This window comes from Vulpes lagopus, chromosome 2, assembly GCF_018345385.1.
Source record: "Vulpes lagopus strain Blue_001 chromosome 2, ASM1834538v1, whole genome shotgun sequence".
In the NCBI taxonomy this organism is placed as follows: Eukaryota; Metazoa; Chordata; class Mammalia; order Carnivora; family Canidae; genus Vulpes; species Vulpes lagopus.
This window is the reverse complement of record NC_054825.1, coordinates 139478488-139505792: the sequence shown is the minus strand read 5'-3', so window position 1 is coordinate 139505792 and position 27305 is coordinate 139478488. Positions and strand designations below refer to the sequence as shown.

The 27305-nt window shown below is 38.9% G+C and overlaps 1 protein-coding gene across 10 annotated transcripts in view; it reads left to right on the top strand.

Moving 5' to 3' along the window:
- Positions 1-27305, top strand: part of PCSK5 (proprotein convertase subtilisin/kexin type 5) — a 446264-nt gene that overhangs the window by 80839 nt on the left and 338120 nt on the right. For all 10 annotated transcript variants that reach the window (XM_041744555.1, XM_041744554.1, XM_041744551.1 and 7 more), the window contains exon 3: positions 9218-9331. In XM_041744555.1, coding sequence (XP_041600489.1) covers positions 9218-9331 — 114 coding nt within the window. The remainder of the gene's footprint in view (positions 1-9217; positions 9332-27305) is intronic.

Below are 27305 nucleotides of genomic sequence, written 5' to 3'. Positions count from 1 at the left end.
ACTTCATTTAATTTTTGGCTCTTGCAAGTTATAGAATGACTACTGGTGTCTGCAGTATTATTCCAGGTTCTCAGCATGTGTCAACTACTTAATTCTTCAGTGTTTATTCGTTTTAATTGTGGACACTGTGTTTTGTTGCTTCTGAAATTTAGGCTAGGGAGGTGAGGGAAATGATCCCATCTCTAAAGATCAAAATCTATAGAGCAATAAGTTCCAAGTTGGAAGCGGGGGTGGTTGTCAAACCGAGAAAGGTTCCATGCTACATTAAAAATATATAGAGTTATATATAGAAAGAACACATCCTACATTAATACCGTAACTTCCTTTTCATTGCTGGTAGCATAATCATCCTCATGCTAACATCTTTCTGTTGTTGGAAAACAAAATATCCTAATATACTTCGTAAGATTAAGCAGAAACCCTTTCTTGGTATTCTTTCCAGTTTAAAATTGCCTGCTACTTTTTTAATAACTAGAAAATTTAGATATGCCTACTTAAAAATGTATCAATGCAGCACAAAAATACTGTCCATCCATCTCCGATTATTTCTGGAGGGCCAGTGCTAACCATTGCCCTTGGTACTAGGAATACTCAGACCTAGTAGCTTCTTTCTTACGAGGAAGTGAGGGGAAACCTGCAATCAGAATACAAAGTACTAAGTCCTGCAGAGCCTCCATTTGTGTAACATAATAGGTTTTGTGTCTCACAACAATTTTACATTTTACATATGAAAATGTAGAATGCCGGGATTTATGTGATTTGCTCTGAGTGGCCAGGCTAGTGATTGGTGGTCTACCAACAACTCAGGTGGCATGTTTTCCCATCTCCTTACTCTGCTCGGCCTATCAGTGGCATAGCATAAAAGAACACACACTAGATATTTCTGCATATATCCCCAGAAATACTTTTAAAAATGTGCCTGCTTGCCACTCTGGAAACTGTGTGGAGGTTCCTCAAAGAGTTAAAAATAGACCTGCCCTACAACCCAGCAATTGCACTGCTGGGGATTTACCCCAAAGATGCAGATGCAATGAAACGCCGGGACACCTGCACCCCGATGTTTATAGCAACAATGTCCACAATAGCCAAATTGTGGAAGGAGCCTCGGTGTCCATCGAAAGATGAATGGATAAAGAAGATGTGGTTTATGTATACAATGGAATATTACTCAGCCATTAGAAATGACAAATACCCACCATGTGCTTCGACGTGGATGGAACTGGAGGGTATTATGCTGAGTGAAAAAGTCAATCGGAGAAGGACAAACATTATATGGTCTCATTCATTTGGGGAATATAAATAATAGTGAAAGGGAATAGAAGGGAAGGGAGAAGAAATGGGTAGGAAATATCAGAAAGGGAGACAGAACATAAAGACTCCTAAATCTGGGAAACGAACTAGGGGTGGTGGAAGGGGAGAAGGGCAGGGGGTGGGGGTGAATGGGTGACGGGCACTGAGGGGGGCACTTGACGGGATGAGCACTGGGTGTTATTCTGTATGTTGGTAAATTGAACACTAATAAAAAATAAATTTATTTAAAAATGTGCCTGCTTAAATATTAAATTGTTTTTGCAAGATTTGTCCAACAACAGATACTATGTCCTTTTACTTGGAGTTGCAGAGGTGGTCAGTGATGATGTCTGAAATGGGGAGTTTAGTAACTATGACTTCTGATACCGAGTATAATGCTCTAAACCTGCTGCTACACTAAATAACAATTTAGGTCCCTATCCTTATCTTGTGCTTGAATGCTTTGTACTGGGGACACTGTCTGTCCTAGAAATCATTTGTTTCTCTGCTGTTTAGATGACATTGAACTTGTGATTTTTACTATACAACTGAAAGGTCAGAATCTACCTCAAAGCCCCTCACTGAACCAGTTTATAGTGACGAGCATCTCAGGAGTACCAGTCCTAGATAATGGTACCTTGCTAAGGACCTCGTTTAGCCTTCTTTAAGCTGAGTTTGCTTCCATCAGCCAAGGAGTTGGTGGGGCTTTGGGGACATGCCCACCTAAAACTGTGTCCACTTCTAGATCATATTTTCAGTATCCAGGAGCCCAGAACTAGTTGACCAGATGTCTGGGGATCAGTTTCCATGATTCCTGAGAATATTTTTCTTTCTCTCTCCACTGGAGGGCGCAATGCACTACTGGTATACCCTCCCCTAGGCCTTGAGGGATCACCATAGGCGTCTGTGGCCTTTGGTTGAGCTGTAGACAAAAATACAGACATCTGGTCATTCCAGAGCTTTTGCATTAAGGACTCACGTTGCCTCTAATATTTATTTTGGGGGCATGTATATGGCTGGGTCCTTATTATTCAGAATTCTATTAAAGTGGCCTTTCTGGGCCACCTTACGTAGAATAACCCCCTCCTTCGCAATCTCTATCACCTTGTGTTATTTGCTTTTTGTGCTATGAAAGTCTGTTATATAATCTTTTATTCATTTACATGCTGCTTATAGTCTACCTTTCACTGGAATGGAAACTGCTGGAAGGTGGGAAATTTGCTATTTTTCTCAAGGCCATCCTATAGCATCCAGAACAGTGCCCGCTGCATGGTAGATATTTTATATGATATTTTTGGAATGAATAGACACAGAAAGGGTCTTCCTTGAGTGTGGGGAGTAAATTTTACTGTCTTAATTGGTTGCAACATTTATATTTTCCTTTCATACGTCATGTTATCAGAAGTAGGGAGAAAAAAACTGGGAACAAATTAGGAAATTAAATGTTTAGAAGCATGCAAATATTAGTGGAATCATTTAAGGGGTGGAACAGGACTCAAATTCTCTGGAAGTGAGTAATGCAGTTAGACCAATAATGCTATGAGTTTTCCACTGAACAAAGAAGGAGGTGAAATTGATGACGTACTTCTAAAGTTTGGTTCTGTTGGAGAAAGCCAATAAATTAAGAAATGTTACAAGAGTTAAAGTTTTTCACTTTGTCCTGTATTGTCTTCGATTACACAGTTCTGAATGTACATGCATTATTTATTTCACAACTTTTCTTACTGACCTTTCCAAACTTCAGTGTGGTTCCTCGTATTCCTGGATAGATGATTCTCTAATACAAGCCTCTGAGGTTTGCAGCCATTAAATAGGATTCAAAATGCCTATCTCAAGCACATCATCAATAAAATCCTCTATCAAATAAACAGTAATGCTTATTTTATTCACAAGTAGCTGTCTGAATTTAGGAAACTCCAAAAATTGTTTTTTTGTTTGTTTTTTGTTTTTTGTTTGTTTGTTTGTTTTACTTTTAAAGTATGAGTCAAATGAAATACCAATGTCAATATTGAGTAACTCACTAATTACCAGTTAGTTACTAGCTGGAGAAAGGTTTAAAGACCACAATACCCTCCTTTAAATGCCCACTTTTGCTAGATTCTTTTGATTCTTTCACTGGTTAACTGATTTCTGGATCAGTTTTAGAAAACTTTTGGAATATGTTGGGTTCAGATTTTAGGGTTTGGGAGTGGCTTGTCAGTGGTAAGTTGTCTTAGTTGACCCTTCTCTTCCAATGAACAAGTGTACAGCCATTATGCACCTAACTGATATAGACATATTTTAATCAAGGCAGCTCTGTGTGTTTGTTTTTTTTTTTTTTTTTCAAAGTCTGAGAAGAAAATGGAGGGGAGAAATCTGTACATGCTCTTTTTCCCCCTCAGTTTTGTCAGTGGTACTCAAGGATACAAAATATGGAATTCTACGTATTTTATTTCCTGGCAACTGCCTCATAAGATCATGAAAACAATAGTAAAATTTACTATACTCCTTTCTTAAATATTAATCTCACATCTTCATGGAATGACTTGAGATCATTTATCAACTGGAGCACCTAAGTACCTCTGTTGTGTTTAGCACAAACTTTGTATTCCCAGTCAAATCAGAATAGAATATATAGATAAAAATGCAAAGTTAGAAGGAGACTAGAGGACATATTTTGTCTGTTTTCTCTCACGTTACAGATAAAATAGTCCACGAAGATTTTGCAAGGTCACATAGATAACTGGTGGCAAATCTAACATTGTAACTGATTTCTCCACATTCCAACCACTTCTTTTTGTTATTTATCCACATTTTTCTCAATACTCACCATGTTAAGACATTATACAAAGCCATCTAAAATGCTTTTTATATACTATTTTTCTCATTTCTTTAAAAACATGTAGTATGCACATTTGGTCACATTTTAGATCATTGGATTATATGATAGTACTCAACCAATGGAACATATTAAGTTAAAAGAAATCATAAATTGTTTGTATAAGTGATATATTCATGTAATTCAAAAGTAACACAGTATGAAAAGGCATTTGCTAAAGATTTCTCTCCTGTGTCTATATCCCCTATCTCAAGAAGTTTTGTGTGTAATCACTTCAGAGAAATGCAAAGATCATAGTTTTCTTTATAGACTATGTCTTTCATTTCATTTCAAGCTATATCATGGAGACTGTTCTCAGTACATAACTTAGTCACATTCTCATGTATGGTTGCGTTGTACTCCATCGTATTGATATGTCATTATTAATCCCTATCAGTATATATTCAGGTTGTCTACAGCTTGCAGTTATTACAGTGATTTGGTGAATAGCCTTGCATGTTTACATGTATAAATAAATATGTGGGTTAAGTTCCTAAAAGTAGCATGACTTCTTGTAAAATTTTTGTAGATATTGTCTAATTATGTTCCATAGAGCTGGACAGCTGTGTATTCCCATTATCATTATATAAGAATGATTGTTGCATCATGCCCTTACTAATAGGATGTTATCTCATATTGTTTGTATCTGAAAGGTGGAAAAGTGGTATCTTACTGTGGTTTTCATTTACTTTTGTCTTTATCTGCATGAGGTTAGGCATATTTTTATACATTTAAGAAACTATCTTTTCAGAGATTACTATACTCCTACCCTTTGCCTGCGTTCCTACTGAATTTTTCTCTTATTGACTGTAGAAACTCTTTATATATTAGGGAATTATAGGAGCTGGAAACATTTCCCGTTTGTCATCTGCCTTGCTTTTGAAGCTTTTTTTTTTTTTCAAGCTTTTTTTTTTTGCCATGCCAAATTTATTTTTTTATGTTGTAAAATGTATCACTTTTTCTAAATCACTTTTTCAATTTGCATTATACTTGGATAAGCATCTCCCATTCTAAGATATTTTTTTAAATCTCACATATTTCTCAGGGTACTTTTATGGTTTTGTTTACTTTTACATTTAAATATCATTCATTTGGAATTGGTCCTGATGTAAGATGTTAGCATGATTTCAATTTTATTTTATTTTTCCCCAGTTGGTTGTTGTTTTACCATCACTTATGAAGTAATCTGTTTTCCCCACATGATTTAAGGTAGCACCCTTATCATATACTATATTTGGGGTCAATTTCTTGACTTTCCATTCTATTCCATTGAAATCTGTTGACATTTCCTACCAGTATGTGTTTTAATCATTAGTTTTAATATATTTTAATGTCTAAAAGGCTAGTTCCTCCCCACTGCAAGATATATTTTTAAAGTGACACCTTAATTTTTTTAAATTTCAGCTTTATTGATGCATAATCAACATAGAAAATTGTAAGATGTTTAAAGTGTATGTTGTGATTATTATATATATACTTAACATTCATTACGATATATGTGTGTATATATGTGTATATGTGTATATACATATATATACATTTTTTTGGCGAGAACATTTATGTTCTACTTTCTAAGCAGATTTCAATTATATGATAGTGTTATCAACTGTCATCACCATTATGTTAGATCCTGAGATGTTACTCATTTTCCAGTTGAATCTGTACCCTTTTACCAACCTGTCTCTATTTCTGCCACCCCTCAACCTCTGACAACCACTTTTCTACAAGTCTGACTTTTTTCCCTAAGAATCTCCATATAAGTGATGCCATGCAGTAGTTGTCTTTCTTGTGCTATTGTAATTTGTTTTCCAAGTTTATTTATATAATAAGTTATATAACTTCTTTTTTATCCTATTTCAGAAAGTTTTTAAATTGCAAAATAATGAGAGATGAGTTCAGCTGTGATTGTCTGGTGGGGGGGTAGGCTTCACAGAATTTTCATGTAATGTGCTTTGCTTGACGCGTGGAATCTGATGAAAGAGAACATCTTTAGAAAAAGATTCTGGCAGGGGGGTTGCCCACTGTTCACTCGGACCATATAGGGAGGAGAGCTGTATTGGTAAAGGGGAGTGTCCTTAAAGCCATGCAGCACACATTTGTTGAAGTTAATGAAGTCTACACTGAAGCTTCAAAGGTCCTGTGGTTTTTAGAGTCTGGATTAACTGTAGTTCCTTAATATATAAGAAATAGAACCTTCAGAATTTAAACCAGTGAAGGAAAGCACACAGTTTTCCTTTTATTGTCCTGGGCTGACTAGTTTTTTGAAAATGAATTTCTAAGCATCTTTTCTATGCATTGTGGCTTCTTGGCAAAAAGTGAAATCTGTATAATGCATTACCTCCGAGCTTTTTCTCAAAGGGCTCAAGGACAGACATATGGATAATGGTTTAAAAATATATATATAGTCTTTCCAGTCATAGAAATCTTCTGATCCAAGAGGTGCTTTTCCCACTTTCCAAAAAAATGTAGGGCTCTATACTCATACTCCTAAAGCACCAAGACAAAATACATGATACCTGACCCTAAAAACAAAACACAATGTACTTTTCTTGAATATTTCAGCCCTGTGATTGGATAGAATGACTTGTAGCCAAATCTAGAGGCCAACTTGCAGTGCCACCTTCTAGCCACCAAGCCCAGCACTTGTGTTTGGTAAAATTATAGAAGAGATGCTGTTTGGTAAGATGTTTTGTTCTATTTTAGTACCTGTAGTTCATCTAGGAAAATGGCTGTCACTTGGTTTTCTCACATACTTATCCCACATTTGTGTATATGTGTGTGTGCACGCTTATGGGAAGTATGTACTTAGAGTGGTGTTGTAGAAACAATGATATGCGGCCCTCCCAGTATAGACTTGGTCTGATCTCCAGCAATCTGTTTGAGACCACACTGGGGGATTTGACACTTTCCAGTTTATGTACACATCTAGGTGGCAATTCACAATTGATTGGAGGCTCTGTTCGGGGAAAAAGCCACCGCCAATATAGGATTAGTTTGGAAAGAGTTCCATCTAAACAGATCTGCAGCCTTCTTTTTTACCAAGCGTGTGAATAGGTACTGGTTTAATCATACTGGGATATGACTCAGACAGTAATGTAAGGATTGCAAATATAATCTACATAGTCAGAATGTTCACAGATACTCTAATTAATAGAATGATAGATGCCATTAATGGGGATAACTGCATCTTTACTAGGTGGATAATTGTGAAATACATGCTAAATATTTCTTGGTAAAATGTAAGTCCTTCAAAGCCAAAGACTTTTTTAACTCCTCTTTATATTGCCAGCACAGTGTCTGGTGCAGAATAGACACTTACTGCTTATTGAATGAATAAGTGGGTGAATGAAACTCATTCCTTAGCAATATTATTTGAAATGAAGAGATTAAAACGTTTCCTGGAAATAGAAAAAAGTACATGCGTGCCCATGCTTGCTGCTGCATTTTGATTGAGAAGGAAATTGATTTTCCCCTTTATTTTTAGAAACAGTCCCTTAAAAATTACCCTCTTCATTAAAAGAAATTTTATATGCATTTTAATGCCACATTAGTTTCGATGTGATTTCTAAAGAGCAGTCGCTCGAGTCAAAGAAAACACAAGATCCCTCTTAGCTTCCTGACAACCATTGTCCTGTAGTTCAAAGAAAGACACACAGTCCCTCCTATCCAGTATGCACAGCTACGTGTGTTGGGGATGGGAGGGTGTAGAATGACTCAGTGCCAAAGAGTCACTTAGTCTATGTTAAATAAAACAGGAGCACAGGAACACCTTTCATTTTCTAGAATATTATTTTTCGTTTATTTGGCTTTTTTTCTGTACTGATAATTTTGCCTAAAATACCTGTCAGCACATGTATGATGCTTAGCTGTGATCCTAATCATAAATGGCTTTTATATTTGTTTAGGAAGCTATGTAATTCTGTCTGCCTTGTTAGTGCTGTAACCTGGAATTCACTATTTAAATTCATCTTGCATATCAATAATCTTGTTGAGTATATTTCCTGATAGGTGAATCAGGGAGATTTATTAGTTTGGCTTTTGGCCTTAGTGCCTCGTTTATGGCTGTGCATTTTTGAGCCTGTTAATCAGTAGGCAAAAATGATTTTGAGATCTTTATTGAATGGATGAATATGGAATCTCTAGTGGACTACAAAGTCTCTTTCCCCTCAATTTTTAATCTCTTTGTGAAGAGTAGGGGTAACTGGTAGAACAGAACATTTTAGAGTATTGTGGCTAAATTAGCAGGAGATATCCAACAGAGAAGAACTTACTTAGGAACAAATTATAGAATGACACTGGGGCTGATACTGCATGTCAGATGCAGCATTCAAAATAGAACATGCTTAGTTTTATGTTGCTGTTATGACCTCTTCAAAAAAAACCCATATGGAGCCCTAACAGGTTATAATTCTGTATTAAACTCAGAAGTTCTCGGTTGCTTTGTTTTAGCACAAGTGGTGGCTAAATATTCAGACTTCTTCAAGGGCGGTAGGTGTGAATTTGAACTGGTATGGAGCATTTGGCTCAGGAAATTGAGTGATTTCTCCAATTTTGTACCAGAGACAGGTCTAGGGCTTTGGTTTTCTGATTCCCCAAATATTGCTGTTTCCATCACACTGTGTGGTAAAAAGCCATTTCTTAAAAAAAAAAAAAAAAAAAAAAGAAAAAGAAAAAGAAAGAAAAAAAAGGATATTTATTGTCTGGACCTTTATAAAAAGGTTTGCTGACCCTTAATATGAGGTCAGGGTGAAAAAAATTAGTATAAAAATTAACTTATCAATTTGCAATAAATTTGTGAGTAAAATATGCTTTCCGAAGAAGCTAAAAGGTAGCATGTTGTTAAGAGATAGAGATGACGTGTCATTTAAGACTAACAAGCCCATATGCCTTGAAAATAAAGGAGAACTAGGATTCTAGAGACTCCGAGCCCCTGGACTCAAGTTACCTGCCTGAAGTCTGTGAGTTGCACAGAGTCGGCTCAGGATGGGACATGCCGCACAGACTGTCATTGATGTTGTGCTAACCCTGGTGGGACTTTGAACACTCACCAAATGTCCTTCTTCTTGGCAGGTGGAATGGATCCAACAGCAAGTGGTAAAAAAACGGACAAAGAGGGATTATGACTTCAGTCGTGCCCAGCCGACTTACTTCAACGATCCCAAGTGGCCAAGCATGTGGTATATGGTGAGGAGGCCTGACCTGGGGCCGTGTTGTGCAGGGGATGTCCTTGGGGTCTGGGAAGACACAGAAGCAAGGGCCAGAGACATTATTCTGTTTCAAGACTCGCCATGTGAGATTGGTTGAAGGCACATGATGTTTTCTGGATCTTTTTGGAACTTTGCTCTTTGGTTCTAAGGAGAAAGAGAAGGGATTTGGGACTTATGGAATTTCCATTTGAGAGTTTACTCTGGGTAGCCTTCTAAATCTGAGCCAGAGGATAGAAAAATATACCGAGGCCCAGACAGACACCCTTAGACCTATCAGTAATCCCGTTCCTCTCTGATATGCATTGCTTCCACCTTGAAACCCGTCTGGGTAATGGATCCTGGCTCTTGGAAATCATTGAAATGACCCTGCTGGTCATTTCATACGTGCCTGCTTACTTGAGGTAATCATTTTTAAAAACTAGGGAAAATAATTTTTTAAACCAAGGACAAAACTAGTTGGAGAGGGTGTGCCTTGTAGCCTAGTTCGGTGGTTCAAGCAAAAACTTGCAGTGAGGGGAACTGCCTTAAGTGTTGGGAAGAGCAGTCCACCTCTTCCCTTGGCATTGCCTCCTTGGAAACTATTCCTCCAGTCCCTGAGTTTTGCGGTGGTGATCACTGAGAACTCGGTTACTTTTCTTCATGAAACCTTCATGTCTCCAGTTTGCTCTGTAATCTACAAAGACACTTTAATCTTCTTTGAAAGTCTCTATTGCTCACTATTGCCAGGGGGTTTTCCCCTCACCTGTTGTATTTTTTGCAATCCTGGCCCGGCTTCCTTGCACATCCATAGCATGGTGTGGACTGGTCTTATGTTTTCCTTCCTCCGTGCCTTTCATTCCTTCCTCCTGGGGGCGCTCTTCCTGCCTTTCCCCACGGCCTTAGGCGGTCACTCCCCCAGTCTTCGGGACCCATGACTGAGGCTCACTGCTTCAGGTCTCCCTGGTCTTCACCTGTCCACTCTTTCCTTCCTTGGCTGTCCCAGGCCTTCTGTCTCTACCGTGCATGGCATCCTTCCCTTGCCTCTTTGTTGTACAGCTGTTGATATTTTAATCATACTCCCCTGTTACACGGGATGAGGAGTAGGGTCCCCTGCAGAACCTGACCTAGCACGTTTCAGCGCCAGAAATTTGTGCTGATTTTGAGATGGGTGGAAGTGGCTGGCTTCTCCTCCACTTCCCTTTTCTTAGTCTTACCCAGAAATGGAAGGTTGTGGAAACCCCTTTTTGGACCTGAAAAGAATTTTGCATAGAGAACTCTTTCAGATGTAACAAATGAGAGAAAGAGAGAGTGTGTGCGTGCAAGCTAGAGAGCCATAAAGCTAAATTCAAATGGAGGTGGAACTCTAAATAGCCTTTGAGTAGAAATCACTGAGGGAACGGTAAGATACTTGACAGCTGGTAAGCTCCAAGACCAAGGAAGAGTGTGTATCACGTGGGAAGGCATTAGAATGAGTGTTGGGAGGACCTAAGGGGCTTTGTCCATGCTGACAAAATGATAAAAGTATAATGGGATTAAGAGAGAGGATGGAAGCAAAATCCCTTGCCACCTCAGTTCAGAAGGCCAAGGAGAGGGAGACACCCCCCCCTCGCCTTATACCTGTCTCACTGAATGGTGGATATGTAAGGCAGCTTTCCCTGACCCTTTCGTCACTCCAGCAGGGCAGCCTAGGCTCTAGAAGAAACCATGGCCAAAGCATTAGCACACTGGCCAGCCTGTGGAGCGAGATCTCTTCACCCCCAAGAACCATGGCTGTTTCTTTGTAAATTCCCTTCCACTATGATGAAAGGTTGATGGAAGAGCTTTTGTTTGGGATTTAAAATGTTAGGTTTTTTCCAACACCTGTTTGATAGTTCAAATAGGTAACATTTTTAGGGAGCACTCGTTGTGTGCCAAGCAGTGGTGCTAAATAGTTTGAGTATGCTTATAATGTAGTGTGAACAAAAGTGTGTGTATGAGTATCGGTCGCTTTAAGAGTGAGGAGTCGATAGCTCCTGTTATTTAGACAACTTGCCTAAAATCACCCAGCCTGGAAGTGGTAGAGACTGCCAAACCAAGCAAGTTAATGGAGTCCATGGGACTGACCTGGCATCCTGTCCTCACCTCACCCTTCTGCTATTTACAAACACTATCATAGGAAAAACCCTCTATTCAACCCTCTAAGAACTTCCAACCATAGAGAAATGGCTAAAATTCAAGCAGAATGGTGGGTGCCATGGAAGCTGAACAAATTATCTTGGAAAACTAGAGTGTTTCAAAGCTTCCTATGAAGTAATTGCTTTTCCCTGAACAAAAGCAATGGGAAGTCCGTTACACACCTTATGTATATCTGCCAGGAGTAATATGATAGAATGAGTACTAGTACTTCAAATCTGTCAGCCTGGATGCATATCCTCATTGCTTCACTTACTGTGCCATGAGTGAATCACTTTAACTCACTTCAACTGTAAAATAAGAGTATCTGGCTCTTATGTATGAGTTAGCTACTGCTGTGTAACAAATCACAGAAAATCAATTTCAAAACAATTATCTCATGGGTTCTTGGGTCAGGCATTCAGACAAGGCCCAGCAGTGAAGGCTTCCCTTTCTGTGGTGTCTGGGACTTGAGCTGGATGACTCAAAGCCTTGGGTGAAGCTGGAGGATTCATTCACAAGTGGCTTAGCTATTGGCCTCACCACAGGGCTCCTGAGATGGTGTTAGCTTCCCCCAGGGCATATGATGCAAGAGATCATGTTAGAAGTGGTGATGGCTTTTATCATCTAAACTCAGAAGTCACAGACTGTTTCTTCTAGAATTTCCTATCAGTTCCATGTGCCAGCTCTGATTTAGTGTGTGAGGGGACCGTATGGTGAGGGTGTGTGCGCGAAGAGGTGTGAGGATTTTTTGGGAAGCTGGTCCCCACAACTAAATGCATTACCACATGAGAAGCCTTTAGCACAGTGCCTTTTCTGACACTAGAAAACCATTAATAAATCTTAACTGTTATTGCTCTCTGACCTTTTAATGCAATACATGCTGTTTCCTTTTGTCTGTTGTTTAAACCGCTGCTAGTCAAGGAAGGGGGGGGCGGATCATATGTCCAGTGGGAACTCTTCAGAGCACTCTAGTGACACATCAGTGACCCAGCTGAGGCAACATACTGATTTTCTTTTTCCTTTCTCTGAGGCCTGGTCCCTGCTACAGTTTCTGAGGGCTGCTTGGCGAACCTCCATAGGGTCCTGCCTTCAACTCATTAGCCTGGGCCCCGGCCTGTCATTCTATATTTATCACAGGAGAGTGGAGATTAAAGAATGGCATGAAGTGTGCCTGAGTGTCTCTTTTAATTAATTTAAAAGCTTTGCCTCTGTTGCTCCTCCCCTTGGAAACTGGTGTGTGAAACCATTATGTCTGGCCTTGGGGCTTGGGCAGTTTATCCAGGGAAATGTGCATCTGCATCTACAAGAGTTGGTTATGGAGGAGACCATGGCTGTATAATTACACCTCTGTCCTGAAATACTGTGTTTGGGCTTCCAGGAGTCAGGAGGGCCCCATCCTAAAACTAGCACTCACCTCTTGTCGCATCAACAGACTTCTCCCCTACCTACTCTTTGTCTGGCAAAGGGGCAAGCCCTGAGGCTTGAGGAAGCCATGATTTGTGCTTCCTAAGAAGGTCAGTAAAGCAGGGGAGCTTTACTGGGCAAAACTCAGTATGAAAGCTTGCTGGGCAAAGGACTCCTTCCAGAAGTTTCTCTGGGATCATATACGTACATCCAGCCTCTGCTCCTTGAGCTTTGGGCTGTAATTCTTGCTTGCAGGTCTGCTACTTCTATTGGGAGAAGCTAAAAGCTCCTGAGTAGCTTTTTAAAACCTATCCAAGCTTGGGCTCCCCCATCAGCGATTCTTTGTTTTCGAGAGTGTGGCTCGAGTGGTGGGATTTCATTGGTGCTAACTCAGGATGGAGAAGCTTGGCAGCTAGGTAAGAATGCTGTGTTACTTAGTGCCCTGAGTCTACTATATATAGTAAATACTCAATAAATGCTCATCAAATAAATAGTTGAGTAAGCTGAATAAAAGGAAATCTGTGATGATCTCCACAGTAGACAAAATAATCAATCCCATTTGTTGAATGCTTAGTATGTGTCAAGCATGCTGCTAGACTTCTACATGTATTATCTTAACACCAGTGTTCCAGTGAGCTGGGGACTATTAATATAGTGATTTTACACATGAGGAAATTAAAGAAAGGACAAATTAAGTAACTTGTCCAAAGTCACCCTGCTTACCAGGGACAAGCGCTGGTATTCAAACCCGGCAACTCTGACCCCATAGGCTGGACTTCCAACCTTGATGTCCATGGTACACACACTGCTAGGGGTCAGAATCATCTGGAGGGATTGCTGCCCACCTCACTCACACCCCCATCCCAGATCTGGGAATTTGCATTTCTGACAGTTTCCCAATCTATGCTGATGTCAAGGTCCCAAGACCCCTTTGAGACCTCTTTGCTCTACCCTACCTCAAACATGAGTTTCTCTGAATACAGCTGGCTCTTGTCTTCCCATCATCAGCTGGGGCACAGAGGGATTTTTAAACTTATGGGACACTTTAAAGCACACTTGGTCAACTTAACTTGTTTTTTCTTGATCTTCTACCTTTTTCTTACATTTTCTAGTTGGGAAACTGGCAACTTTGACATGAGAAGACATTTTTACTTTGCTTGCACTGATTGAAAATACTCTTGGCTTATATATTCTTTCAAGATGCTCCACAGGCAAAGGTATCTGACAGGAAAGGTCATGAAGATTTAGCCAAGTCTTTAGGAACTCAGTATGGCAGAAATGGTCTTAACGTACCCAGCTGGTATAGTGGAACGTTTTGATCCTACTAAAGAAAATTCAGTGTGACTCTAGAGACAGCAAGGCTCTAGAAGGTGCCTCTTCAAGAGTCTGGAAATGCCAATCGAATAAATTCAGGGGATTAAATGTTTAAATAAGTTATTGGAAAATACTTCAGATACACAGAAATTGTAAAGGATGCCATGGACGCCTATCCACCTCTGCCCAAACTGAGGAATAGAACACTATACTGTTGGCCCCCTGTGAGCTCTGTCCTAATAGCATCCCTTTATCCCCTACAGAGTTAGCAGATGCAGAATTTGAAGTACATGAGGGAGATCCCCTTTGTAGGCAGATGCTTCTCTTTGTGGGGAGGGTATTCAATTTGCAGCAGATTAACATTATTTGAAATCATCATAAAACACCCATTCGTGGCTCGAATTTGACACTCGGCTCTTGACCAACAGTCTCTAGAAGACCACCTGGAAATGAAAATTGGAGGAAAAATTAAATTTGATAGAAAAGGTCTTTTGTTCCTTTTTGTCATGTAAATGTTTTATTGTGTAAAGAATTTGATGGAGCATTGTACGATATCTCTTGTCTAACAGAACTAATAATTTGGGGGGAAAAAGGAAAAACTAACAATTATTTTAGACAAGCCCATAGGAAAAAACTTAATTATTATTATTATTTTTTGGTTCCTGACTGATGGAAGGCAAGCTCAGTTCAAAAGGGAAAAGTGAGGAAGGGCTTGTGAAATCTTACTCTTTGACTCTCAGACTTTAGTAGTAGGTATGACTGAATTCTGAACGTGTCGTCTTAGCACACTAAAATTTTCTGTGATGAATATAGGGTGGCCTATTTAATATGCATTTTTCATGCCAGGCTCTAACAAATGGACTCACTTTTTTGATGTACTACCTTAAGATTTCATGAAAGCTCTCTGGGTGGCTTTTCTGAGGGGAAAAATTATATTTGTCGATCAGCAGAGTGAAAATTAGCTGAGTTCGGCTATGCATGTGGGGCATATCTGCCAAAAACTATGAACTAGCTAGGATAGTAATTGTGAAAAATGATTTTAAGCCACATGATTCTTTCTCAGCCAACTGGATGGTGTTCAGTACTCCAAGAGTTTGAGACATTGCTGTTTCTGTGGTTGGCACACATTTTCCTAATGATTTATACTGTCATTTGACTCTAATAAAATTTGGTGGAGTTTGTGGCATTATTGTCCTGGCAGCTTGGAAATCATCCTTTTAAAACACCCCATTTAGCTGGTTTAATTGAAAATGCAACATGGTGCAAATCTGCAACCATGTGGCACATCTTGATGCAAACAGGAGGTCTTCTGAGGAAGGACAGACTCCAGCCAAGCAACAAATGATGTACTGGTAGGAACTAATGGGGGCTTAGACATGATTTTGGTGTACAAAAATTTACTTCTAACTAGCTCTGTGACCTGTAGAAAGGTATTTTAGATCAACTTTAGCCCATCTGAAAAAATGAAAAATCTGGTCTGGATATATTTTCCCCTAAGTTCATTCGTGCTTGAACGTCCTCTAGTTCCACATCGCAAATTCAACTGGATACTGGGTCAAGAGAGACCACACACCACCAGGGGCTCATGTCTTGATTTACGGCTCAGACCCACCCCATGAGCTCCCAACTGTTATGTACCGTGCTTTGGTTTCATTAGTAGCTCAGATTCACTATGTCCCCTGTGTTGGGGGTCCCCAAGACCACCCCAGGTTTCGTGATTCATGAGGAAGGCTCACATGATTCAGCATATAGTCACATTCGTGGCTATAATTTATTGCAGTGAGAGGGTACAACACAGAATCAGCAAAAAGAAAAGCCACATGGAGCAAAGTCCAGAGGAAACTAAGCGTAAGCTTCCAAAAGACTTATTTCAGTGGAGTCATACAGAAAGCACTTAATTCCTCCAGCAGCAAATTGTGACACCATGTGTGAGATGTTGCCTACCAAGGAAGCTCATTAGGGACTCAGGGTTCAGGGTTTTTATTGGGGATGGTTGTATAGGTACTCAGTGCCTCCCATGTACCCAAATTCCATGTTCCCTGAAGGTATTTATGCACACAATATTGTCTGTGCTAAACACTTTAGGCATAATGAAACATTTTGATGACAGAATGGTGAGAACTCTACCCAAATCCAAGTTCCCAGATGCCAGCCAAGGACATTTAGGGGGGCCAAACACACAAGTGGCTGAGTTGAAGAATAGCTCAAGTTTTATTAAAACTTTGTGTTCACTGAACAAGTAAATTAACACCAAAGAAAAATGCTCAGAAGTATTCCCTCCCAAAAAGCAAACTGAATCCCCAGTATGGTCCATATTTGTTTTGTAGACTGGGAAATCCAGCTGAATCAAAGCAGAGATTTATTTTCTTCCCAACACCAAGGATAAAGATGGTCAATAAGTTGGCCACAGTACCTTCTTTTAATGAAGAGTCAGTGGAACATTTTATGGGTAGAAATTTGGATTCTTTTACTTGACCAAATCAGTTGATGGTAGTCTGCAGAAGTGCCATAGCAGAACTCTGTTGCTTGCTTATTATCATGATGACTGTGAGGACTTCATGTGATTTCGCTACCCCACATGCCAGCTATGGTGGAAGTCCGTATGTTAGGAATATGAAAGTAACGTATAATTAACTAGTCAAAGTGCCAGTAATAGATGATCCACTTGAAAAAAAAATCACTTCAGATAATAGTCAACCTTGCCAGGTGCAAATTATTACAGTCTTTATGAATTTCCTTGAGCAAGCTAGAACTTATTCCATACTGGTCACTTATCTTCTCAGCCTTCTTTTCAAAGAAGAAAAGTACGTGGGTAGTCAGGTCCTTTGGGCCCCACTCTCACCTAATGAAGGGTCTGTGAATAGAAACAAAGGTGTGTTTATCAAGATTTTAGTCAAACCTTTTCTTTCATTAGTAACTCATTTTCCGTTGGGGAGTGGGTAGCAACTGACCCTTCAGCTCCCTTCATCTGTGGTTGTCTTAACATGTTGAAGACAAGTTCTTTTTTACCAGTTTCTCTGAATTCCTCACTTCTCATTTACTTTTCACCCCACGTTAGGGCTCGTTCCAGTGATGAAAGCAGTTTGGGCTTATTTTACTCCTCTCTCGGCCAATAAGTAGGATTCTCTTAGTAAGTACTCAGTAAATGTTTGAAAGTGAGGAGAGAGTCAGTGGTTCAGTCTTCATCTGACGTTTTCCAAATTCATAGAACTGAATTGGCTCTTCCGAAAGGACGATGTGCCTTCAAATGTCTTGCGTTGAGAATTCAAATGTGACAATTATCAGAGGCATCCGGAATGCTGTTTTTCCTTGATCTTGGTTAGCAGTGAACGTGACTTTTACAGTAAAGTAAAAGAAATGATTCTTCGCATTGCAGGGATGAGAAGAATTGAGATGCCCCAGCTGCCTGGGGAAGAGAAAGTAATAACTGTCTTCAAATAGAATGCACACACACATCAATATGATTTTTCCAGTTTCTCAAGTGTGAGAAAATCCTTGGTAGACGGTCTCAGCCTAGGGATGGGATTCTAGGCTAGCAGTGGATAATCCAATATGCAAATAGTCCATGCTGAGAGACTCCCTGCACGACAGATGAAAGCAAATCACAGCGAGATAGGTAGACTGGAACTAGAAATTCCAGGAAGAGGATTTGATTACTTAATCGCGTAGGTCAGAATCAAAATTTGGTTATAACGTGGAGGTGCTCTTTGTGATGGGAGGCGGTGTGGACAAAGTAAAGAATGTGTTCACTGATTAATCTTTCCTTGATTAAAAGGAGAAGAACCTTATAAGTAATATCTTTATGCTAAGGAAAAAAGTCAGTTTGGATACGCCTATTCATATATTTAGTACAAAATTTACAGGATAGCCTTAATGACTACTTGGAAGAAATGTATCTTTTTTTTTTTTTTTAAATCTGTCTTTTTTAGTTTCCTGGTTAGTCGAATTTTGACCGTTCTAAAAAGCCTACTGAGATGGAAGTTCTGATCCAAACAGACTAAATTAGCATGTCTGAAGTAGAGAGAATCATGCCGAGGTAGCACAGGATTGAGTTCTTTTAATGACCTCTTTGCATGGTTTCCGGAAACCGGGTTAAATTAGTGTTTTAAGGCCTGATGTTTGGGTTTGTTACCTAGTGATAGAGAAACCATTTTTATTTTTCAAGGAACTAAAAGAACTTCACTGAGTGTCTCCACAGTAATGAGTTAAGCATAGCAGCACTACATAAATGTGCTTTTAGATCATTCCTGATATGCTGAAGTGTTTTATATGCCTCCTCTCGTTTTGCATTCATGCTTGTACACTGAATCTCAGGCCCTTCTGCTTCGCATCCATGCACACTACATACACAAGCACACGGAAACCAGTTCTGTGAATGTTTTGGCAACTAGTGCTCTGAGTCTTTAAGAAGATACGGGGGAGGTGGGAGCTCCTAGACCACCAAATTGGAATGAGTCTGAAAAATAACCTCAGCTCATGTTCAATACCCACTTTGTAAATTTTCACTAACCAGAAGTATACTCTCCTCAGATAGCCCTTTCTTCCCATAATGAACAATTTAGTTCAAAAACACTTCCTCATACTTGATCAGAAACTTATGTCCCTGTTGCTTTATGCACTCCTAAATTCCAGGTCGAAATTCCAGGTTGAGGATCACATCTGATCCCTATTTCACCAGCTTTCACTGCAAACATTACAGGAACTGTTTGGAAATTGAAAGCAAAAGTAGAGAGAATAACATAATGAACCCCATGTCCCTATCACCCACTTCGGTAACGATCAACTCAAGGCCAATATTCATTCATTTATTGCCTCCTCTATTTGATTATCTTTAAGCAATTCATACACTTCATTTCATCCCTGAATATTACAGTATGTATCTCTGTAAGATAAGAGCCATTTTTTTCCACAATACAATCATAATATCTTTTTACTTGTAAAAAATTAATAATTTCTTTATATTGTCAAATGCCCCATCTGTTTCAGATTTTCCCTATTGTCTCATAAATTTTTTCTTTGTAATTTGTTTGAGTCAGGATCCAAATGAGGCTCGTACTTTGTGATTGGTTGGTATTTCTTTTAAATTTTATTTTATAGCTTACCTCCATTTTTTTTTTCTCCTTTGAAAATTTTTGGTTGAAGAATCTAGGTTACTTAGGGCTTGGTGTGGTCTAGATCTTGCTGATTGCATTTTCATGGGGTCCTTTAGCATGTTTTGTTCCTAATGTTACCACTAAGTCAATAGGTAGTAAGAGGTAAAGGCTCAATCAGATTCAAGTTCAAATTTATTTTTGAGAAGGTGAGGATGAGATAGCTCAGTACCTAGTTGTTATATGTGCCTCCATCAGCAGGTACAGAGTGTCTGCTTTGTGATCTTAGTGGTTACCATCTTGTAGATCCATCAGGGTTTAGAAAATAGTGATCTTCTCTTTCTGTGATTCCTTCTTCATTTATCTGGCTGAAATGTTTTGATATAAAGGGATTACCCATCAATTATTTGCCACCACAATGTACAGTTCCTACAGTTCTTTCATTTATTGGAAGTGTTCACTGAAAGCTATGAGCAGGGTTTTTTTGTTTGTTTCATTACCAAGAGTAGATTTAAATATATTTCATGTATTTTATTTCATTGACATTATAAATATTTTCCTTGCAGTGAAAACCCATTTAAGTTAGCCCCTAGGTCCTTTTGACATGACCCCAATATTCTTTTTCTGTGGCATAACAAGCTGTGCCATACTCTTCATGTGTATTTCCTGTTCCAGACGTGGAATCAACCATTTCTCCAAAGACCCCTTCTCCTCCTCTTTTTTTTTTTTTTTTTTTTAATTTGATGTTTAGAGACAATAATAGGAGTGCTGAGATTCTCACTATTGTTGAATTAGATTTCAGGACTTTGTAGTGAACAGAGTTGGAAATGTGCATTATTATTATATAAAATATAGCAGGAGTTTACACAGATACGTCCAATTTGAAAGCTATTCTATAGTTTATTTACTCTCATTAGTCTCACATCTGTATCTTTTCCCATGCTGACAATTCTGTTCTCAATGACGCCAACCGAATTCCCTGCTGATTTAAATCTATTCTACCATCATAGTTGTTTTTCTTTTTTTTTTTTATTAACATGTTTTAATTTATTTCACATTCTGGGCTGTCAGTGGAAGAACAGGAAATATTACAAAGACATATATTTCTCTAGCTTGTAGAGGCAATAGATGGAGAGGAGCAAAACCATCTGTTCCAGCAACCTGATGCCTGGGAATTAATATTCTATTTTGAAGGAATGAAATTAACTTCACTAGGTCTATGCACAATAGCATATAATTATTTCCCCTAATGTGCCTACTTTAGAAAAGAGTATATTAAACTTGCCATTCTTTATTAGTTTGAAAGATGAAGTAAAACAGGACTAGAAACATTTCTAATTGTAGAAGTTTGTCCAAGGAAATGAAAGATTAAAGAGATCCGTAATGATCAAACCTGATTCAATCTGGACACGAAAAAGGGAATATGCAATGAACAAATCATTTAAACTGGTTGTACACACTAATGAGCATTGAATTAGTTCTATCCTCCTAGGACTTAAGAACTAGGAGTTAACACAGACCGTTCAATAAAAGCATTAATTCAACGTGTAACAGAAGGGAAAATGAAGGAAAGCAACAAGAAAAGTAATTCCCACAGAAAAAAGTAAATTAGTAATGATTTTATTCATTCCGCAACGTTTATGGAGCTCCTCCTATGTATCAGACATAAGTTAACCTGCTGGGGATACAAATCTGAAAAAAGCTGTGTGCTCCGTTCCCTGGCCAAGTCATAGGCAGGCTGAGCAATCACTGACTTTCTGTGCTAACAACATAGTACAGGCATGCACATGAGTACTGTGGCCCCCTGCAAGTATATTTAAGCTGTTTGATATGGAGTTATAATCTTTCATTTGATTGCCCAGATCTCAAATTTCTAATGTGGAAGTGGAAATAAAGTGATGGCAATTGAGTGATGGTACTTCTTTTTTGGGAGAGTGATTTCCACAGCCATTACAAAATTTAGTTCTGATGAAACACAACTTCTAAGGATTGTAAATAGATATCTCCAAAGGCAAGTGGTTTGGGATGTACTGGTTTGAACAAACTTAAAAACACTTCTTTCCTGCAGGACTTCTCAGAGCCTTTATTATCCTAATATGCTTTGTGAATTGGTGAGAGAGGGATATACATGTTAAAAAAAAAAAAAGTTTCTCTAACTTACTTGTCCTAAGAAAATATATTTTGAATGAAATGTTTCATTTGAGATTGTTTGAATTGTAAGTTATCAGAAAATTCAGTCCAGACTGTGGGAGAAGGAAAAGTGATAGAAGAGAGGGAATTGATTGGCGTGTGTGACCACAGCCTGACCTGCCTCCCTTGATCCAGGAGCTAAAGTGGCTCTCTGGGACCTGGTTCTTCCTCCCACTCTATGTAGCTCTGATCCCTCCAAGTGTTGGTCTCATTCCAAGCAAGCTTTCTGCTCATTACAAGTCACCTGTCCGTAACCCCTAGTTCAAATCTAATGGAATAATGAGAGCTTTTGCTGTGATGTTCTGAGAAAAGTTCTTGGGGGTGCACACCTTGTCCATCGTGCCTTACCTCCTCCCCTATTCTGTTCTTGTTTTCTGACCAGTGAGTCTCTCCCCTGCCTTGTCCAACACCCTTGGGACACAGTGCCTTAGAGGGAGAGCAGGAACTAGGTAGCAAAAGTAACAAATGTGAGTCTGGAGGGAGGAAGGCAGTCTCTCCACCTCGACAGACATCTCGGGGCATGGGTGGGCACCCTTGTCATGCATGTTCCCCGCCCAAGTGAAGGCAGCTGTTGATACAAATCCCCCACCAGACAGCTTGAAAGAAGAGACAGCTGGCCCGCCTCCTCAGCTAGGGCCCCGCGTCTAAGGGCAGTGGGTGGTCTGCGGGGCACTGGCGTGGCTTCCACTTGGCTCCCTGGTGCCGCCAGCTGCCAGCTGCCTCTCCCTGGATCGTCTGGAAGGCTGTCATTATGGTGTGTGGACTCTGCTTCATGCCCTTTGGGGCTTCACTGCCAGGTACTTCTTAAAAAAAGAAAAAAGTTTTGCCTATAGTCGTACTTTCTCCCCAGTGGTTCATTTTGACGAATTGGCAATCTACAGATAAGTTGGAAGACTAGTAGGAACCTCTACATTTCATTCACCTGGATTTGCCAAAAGTTAATATTTTCTCTCTCCATACACAAACGCACACACACAGTCACACTCTTCCTGAATTTTGAAAGTTGCAGGCATTATAAAAACGCACCCCTTAATATTTCAGGATGCCTCTCCCAAGACTCTTTTCCCATATAACCAAAATTACCATTTTCACTTCTATGAAAGTGATCTTACCCAGTTTACTATCTTCAGATCTTCCCAGTGGTCGCCAAAAAAAAAAAAAAAAAAAATTTGTCCATCTATTCCTTTTGATCTGTTTGATCTGGAACTCAGAATCCTACATGGCTATTTTTTGTTACATCTCTTTCTTTCCTTTAATCTAGAAGATCCCCTTGTCCCTTTACTGGGGGTAGGAAGTGGTCTTCATGTTGATGGTTTTGATGAGTCCAGGTGATAGTTATAGAATAAGTCACACTTGGGATTTGTTTGGTGGCTTTTTTTTTTTCAGGACTATAAGGAGAAGTAAACATTTTTGGTACCAAAACCACCCAGGTGAGATGATGGCCTTTTCAGGGTTTCACGTAAGAAGTTTAGAAGTTCTATTTTTGGTGGTGTTAAATGTATTTACTAGGTTGGTTGAGGTATCTGTTAGATTGTTCCATGGTAAATGTATGTTTTGTCTCTTTAATTAATCAGAAATTTGAGGGGTAGTGTTTTGAGACTCATGAATATCATGTTGCCTGTCCCCTACTTCTCCCCAAGATTTGAGCATCCACTGGAGATTTCTGCCTAAATTGATTGCTAGATCAGTGGTTGCAGGATGAGGATTTTCTAATCCTATGATCCCTTCTTCATTCCTCTTCCTTTTTAATATTCCCCTGAGCTCACGGATGCTTTCTAAATGTAACAACTCCTTACTGACATCATTTCTTTTTGGTTCTTAAATTGTCCCATGCTTGATGAGAGGGTGAGTTTTCAGGTTGACTCCTGTGTCCTTTGGAGAAGTCCCCGAGCAGGTTTGTGCTTCCCCTTATACAGTACAACAACATGTTCCCTTTGTATTTTCTCTACCTCAGACCCAGAGAGAGCCATAGCTCCAAGTAGATGGTTTCTCCTGTTGAGGAATGATATTTTGTAGTGAAAATTTTAGTGGTAAGGGTGTCCCTCATTCTAGGTCCCTTTTCAATGGACAGAGTGTAGAGATCTGTGTCTGGAGTTCATTGTGTCACCCTGGTTGTGATGCAATAGCATATGTATATCCTCTTGTCACCCCGTTTCATATTCTTTTTTTTTTTTAAAGATTTTATTAATTTATTCATGAGAGACACAGGCAGAGGTAGAAGCAGGCTCCCTAAGGGGAGCCTGATTTGGGACCTGATCCCGGACCTGGATTTTTTTTAATGATTTTTTTTAAATAAAACAATTTTGCTTCAGTGCAAATGTGTCAAAAAAAAAAATGTCTCATACAACTTAGCAGGAACAGTTTCCACAGCCTTTCACACTGTTGACAATTTCTTCTTGTAGTTTCTTCCTCTCCTCCTCTTTGGACACATTTTCTTTCTTTACATCCCATGTGGGGTTACCATGGTTCTGCACATGGCTCCTCTGTGTATGCCACATTTCTGAATAGATACTGCCAGGGTTTGCAAGCCAGCCGTGGTGGGTACCACGTTCAGCTATCTTGCCTTGGTCCAAGACAATGATTTCATCTGCATCAACCACTGTTGACAATCTGTGTGCAATGAAAATATAAGTTGTATGTTTGACTGCATCATGGGATCAGTTCCGGGATCATGCCCTGAGCTGAAGGCACACGCTTAACCACTGAGCCATCCAGGCGTCCCAGAAGGAGAGGGAGAGAGAGAATCTCAAGCAGGTTCGGAGCCTGACTCGGGGCTCTATCTCACAACCCTGAGATCATGACCTGAGCAGAAACTGAGAGTTGGATGCTCAACCCACTGAGCAACCCAGGCCCCCCCCACTCCATTTCACATTCTGTCCCTTCCCTCCCACAGTGAGAATCATGGTTCTCAGCAATATTAATAAATTTACTACTGTATATACAAATGGTACTTGAATTACTTTACTGATACCACTGCCAATGGCAGACTTACATAAAACCCAAGATTTCTTTTTGTTCTTAGAATAAATCCCACAGAGGCAAGAGTCAGGCTACTTGAATCAAAAGTTGCTTGAATAAATACTTTTTTTCCCTCTATGGTTTGATAATTAATTTGATAGCTAGGTTAATTTATTTCTGCTCTGTTTAGTTGTAAAGCTCTGTCCCCTATCTTTGTATATTTAATTTTATTTGTTTTCTTTTGGAATATGTAAAACATATGGTTCAAAGTAAAATGCATAGGATACTACACATGCATTGTTTTTCTTTTTGGTTTAATCACTTAATATACCCAGGGAATCACTCCATATTAGTTCATAGAGACCTCCCCTCCCCTCCCCTCCCCTCTATACTGGCTAACCTTGTACATATATTTCTCAGTGACATTAGGGCTTTATTTTCAGAATAAATTCCTGATTGTGAGATTGCTTAGTCAAAAGGCAGAAGCAAAGGTTAGAGTTTGCTTAACCTCCTCAGCAGGGCTAGAAGAGTCTACATTCTCATTGATGCGGTTTAAGGGGACCTCCCCTCCCACCTTACCGTACTGTCAGTTGTGATTTGGGTGGGTCTAGCAGGTCGGAAAGGGCACTTCTGTGTGTTATTTGATATTAAGATCACAATGCCTATTTGATATCATTTTCATTATATTTATATAAATTATTTCATTATCTCTTATTCTTCAACATTGGAAAATACTCTCTTAGGAATTAGATTGTGCCTTATGAGCCAATTTTAATGTATTTTTTTAGTGGTGACCTTTAAACTTGTATATATAAATATGTACAAATATGACCAAAAAGTCTCAATTTTGTCATACTACTTTATTTTATATCTATCTCCACCTGTATTTTACATACATACACATTTTTATATATTTGTGTATATACATATAAATTTTATATATGTGCATTTTATATACATATATGTATGCTACTTTATATACATATATATGCACATATATACATACATATGTATGTAATCTGTATGGTGTCACTTTTACTGTGTTTTCTTGTGTGGCTTATTTCTGCTCTTTTAAAATAATTTCTTCTGGCTTTGGGGAAGGTTTCTATTATTATTTTAGTGATTATTACAAATAACATTTATATCCTCTTCATTCCTTTTTTCCCCACTTAGCCTTCTATATTTAGATTGTTAGCTTTAAAGGATGTTATTCAACTCTTACCTATCATTAGGTAAGATTCATTAGCTATTCATTAACTCATTCTATTTTACCATTTCTGTTTTTTCCTTCTTCCATTTTAAGTTCATTTCTCCTGCTTTATCAGAACACAGAATATATGCTTATTTTTTCTCCCTCTTTGTTCCTACCTTTGCTTTTAGTCTTAGGTTTATACTTAAATGTATTTCATGCTCATGATCAGTTCTTCTACCACTTATGTGTTGGTTGGGTGAAGCACACCCTCTGCTACACGGCCTAGAAGGAAGGGGTTTAGTATTCCCTAAGTTCTTAATTATATAAAATAGTTTTTGTAGCTTTGATACTTGAAGGACACTGATTGATTATTTTTTTTTTAAACCTTGCTAGTGACTCTTTTCTCTCTCTCCCTCTTTTTTTTTTCTTTGATCCAGTGGCACAGATTTTTTGTGTTTTTTTTTTTTATCTTTGTTTTTTTTAGAGCACTGTTTTAACTCTTTTAGAGTACTTTTAAAAATTAGACAGTTTTAAGCATATTGGATCTTCTTTGCCTGTTTTGTTAGTTACTTGCCCTTGGATCCTTTTGACCTCTACTTTGTTTTTTGTTCTGTTCTCTTTATATATTTATACTTTTCCTCAGTGCTCCTTTTTTTTTTTTTTTTAAGATTTTATTTATTTATTCACGAGAGACACAGGAGAGCCAGAGGCAGAGACACAGGCAGAGGGAGAAGCAGGCTCCATGCAGGGAGCCTGACGTGGGACTCAATCCCGGGTCCCCAGGATCACACCCTGGGCTGAAGGCAGCACTAAACTGTTGGGCCACTGGGGCTGCCTTTCCTCAGTGCTCCTAATTTAATTAATTTAATTACTATTTTTAATCTAGTTTCATTTTTGATTTATTTCTAGGGTTTTAGTCAATACTAGTTTCACATCTTTCTGAGGTTTTTTTTTTCCTGTTCATATATGTTTTTAAATTTTTAATTTGAGCTATAGTCTCATATCTACAGATTCTATTTTAGTGTGTTTCATTTGGGTTCAGGTGTTACAGTTTTGTTCTGTTGCAGAGTTTTGAGCAGAATTTCTATAGGCTGGGGTATTTCTGATTCACTTTATATTTTGTTCCTGTAGAAACCTTGCATGGATGTCTGTCTACTAGTTTCCATTCATTTTGAACTATTTTCTTAGACCATTAGTAGCAGCTGTGCAGAGAAAAAAAATAGGAGTTCAGGTGACTAGTTAAGGTTTAGAGTTCAAAAGTGTAATGGCCTTTTGATACAGTACAGTTCATCCATTTTGATCAAGGTTTTTGGAGGGAGTTGGTCTTCTGACTCTGACTTTCTTTTTTCTTTTTTTTTTTTTTTTTAACTTCTACTTTTTATCTTTTACTTATCTCCTCCATCCACTCTTCAAAGAGTGTCTTTTCCAAGTTGCTTTTTAGTGCCCAAAAGTAATGCCTTCCAAGACTGCCATTTCTGCTTCTTTGCACCTTGAGCCCTACCTGGGCTTCAGATCTGTTCTACTGAAGACTGAGCTTTCTTGTTATGTGATAATTGTATCTGTGCTCTATCACCATCTGGGCTTCTGCTGCCTCTTTATTTGTCTGCTTGGTCTCTACCTGACTATATGCATAGGAGTGGTCTCCAGAGCTGGTTCTGCTGGATTTGAAC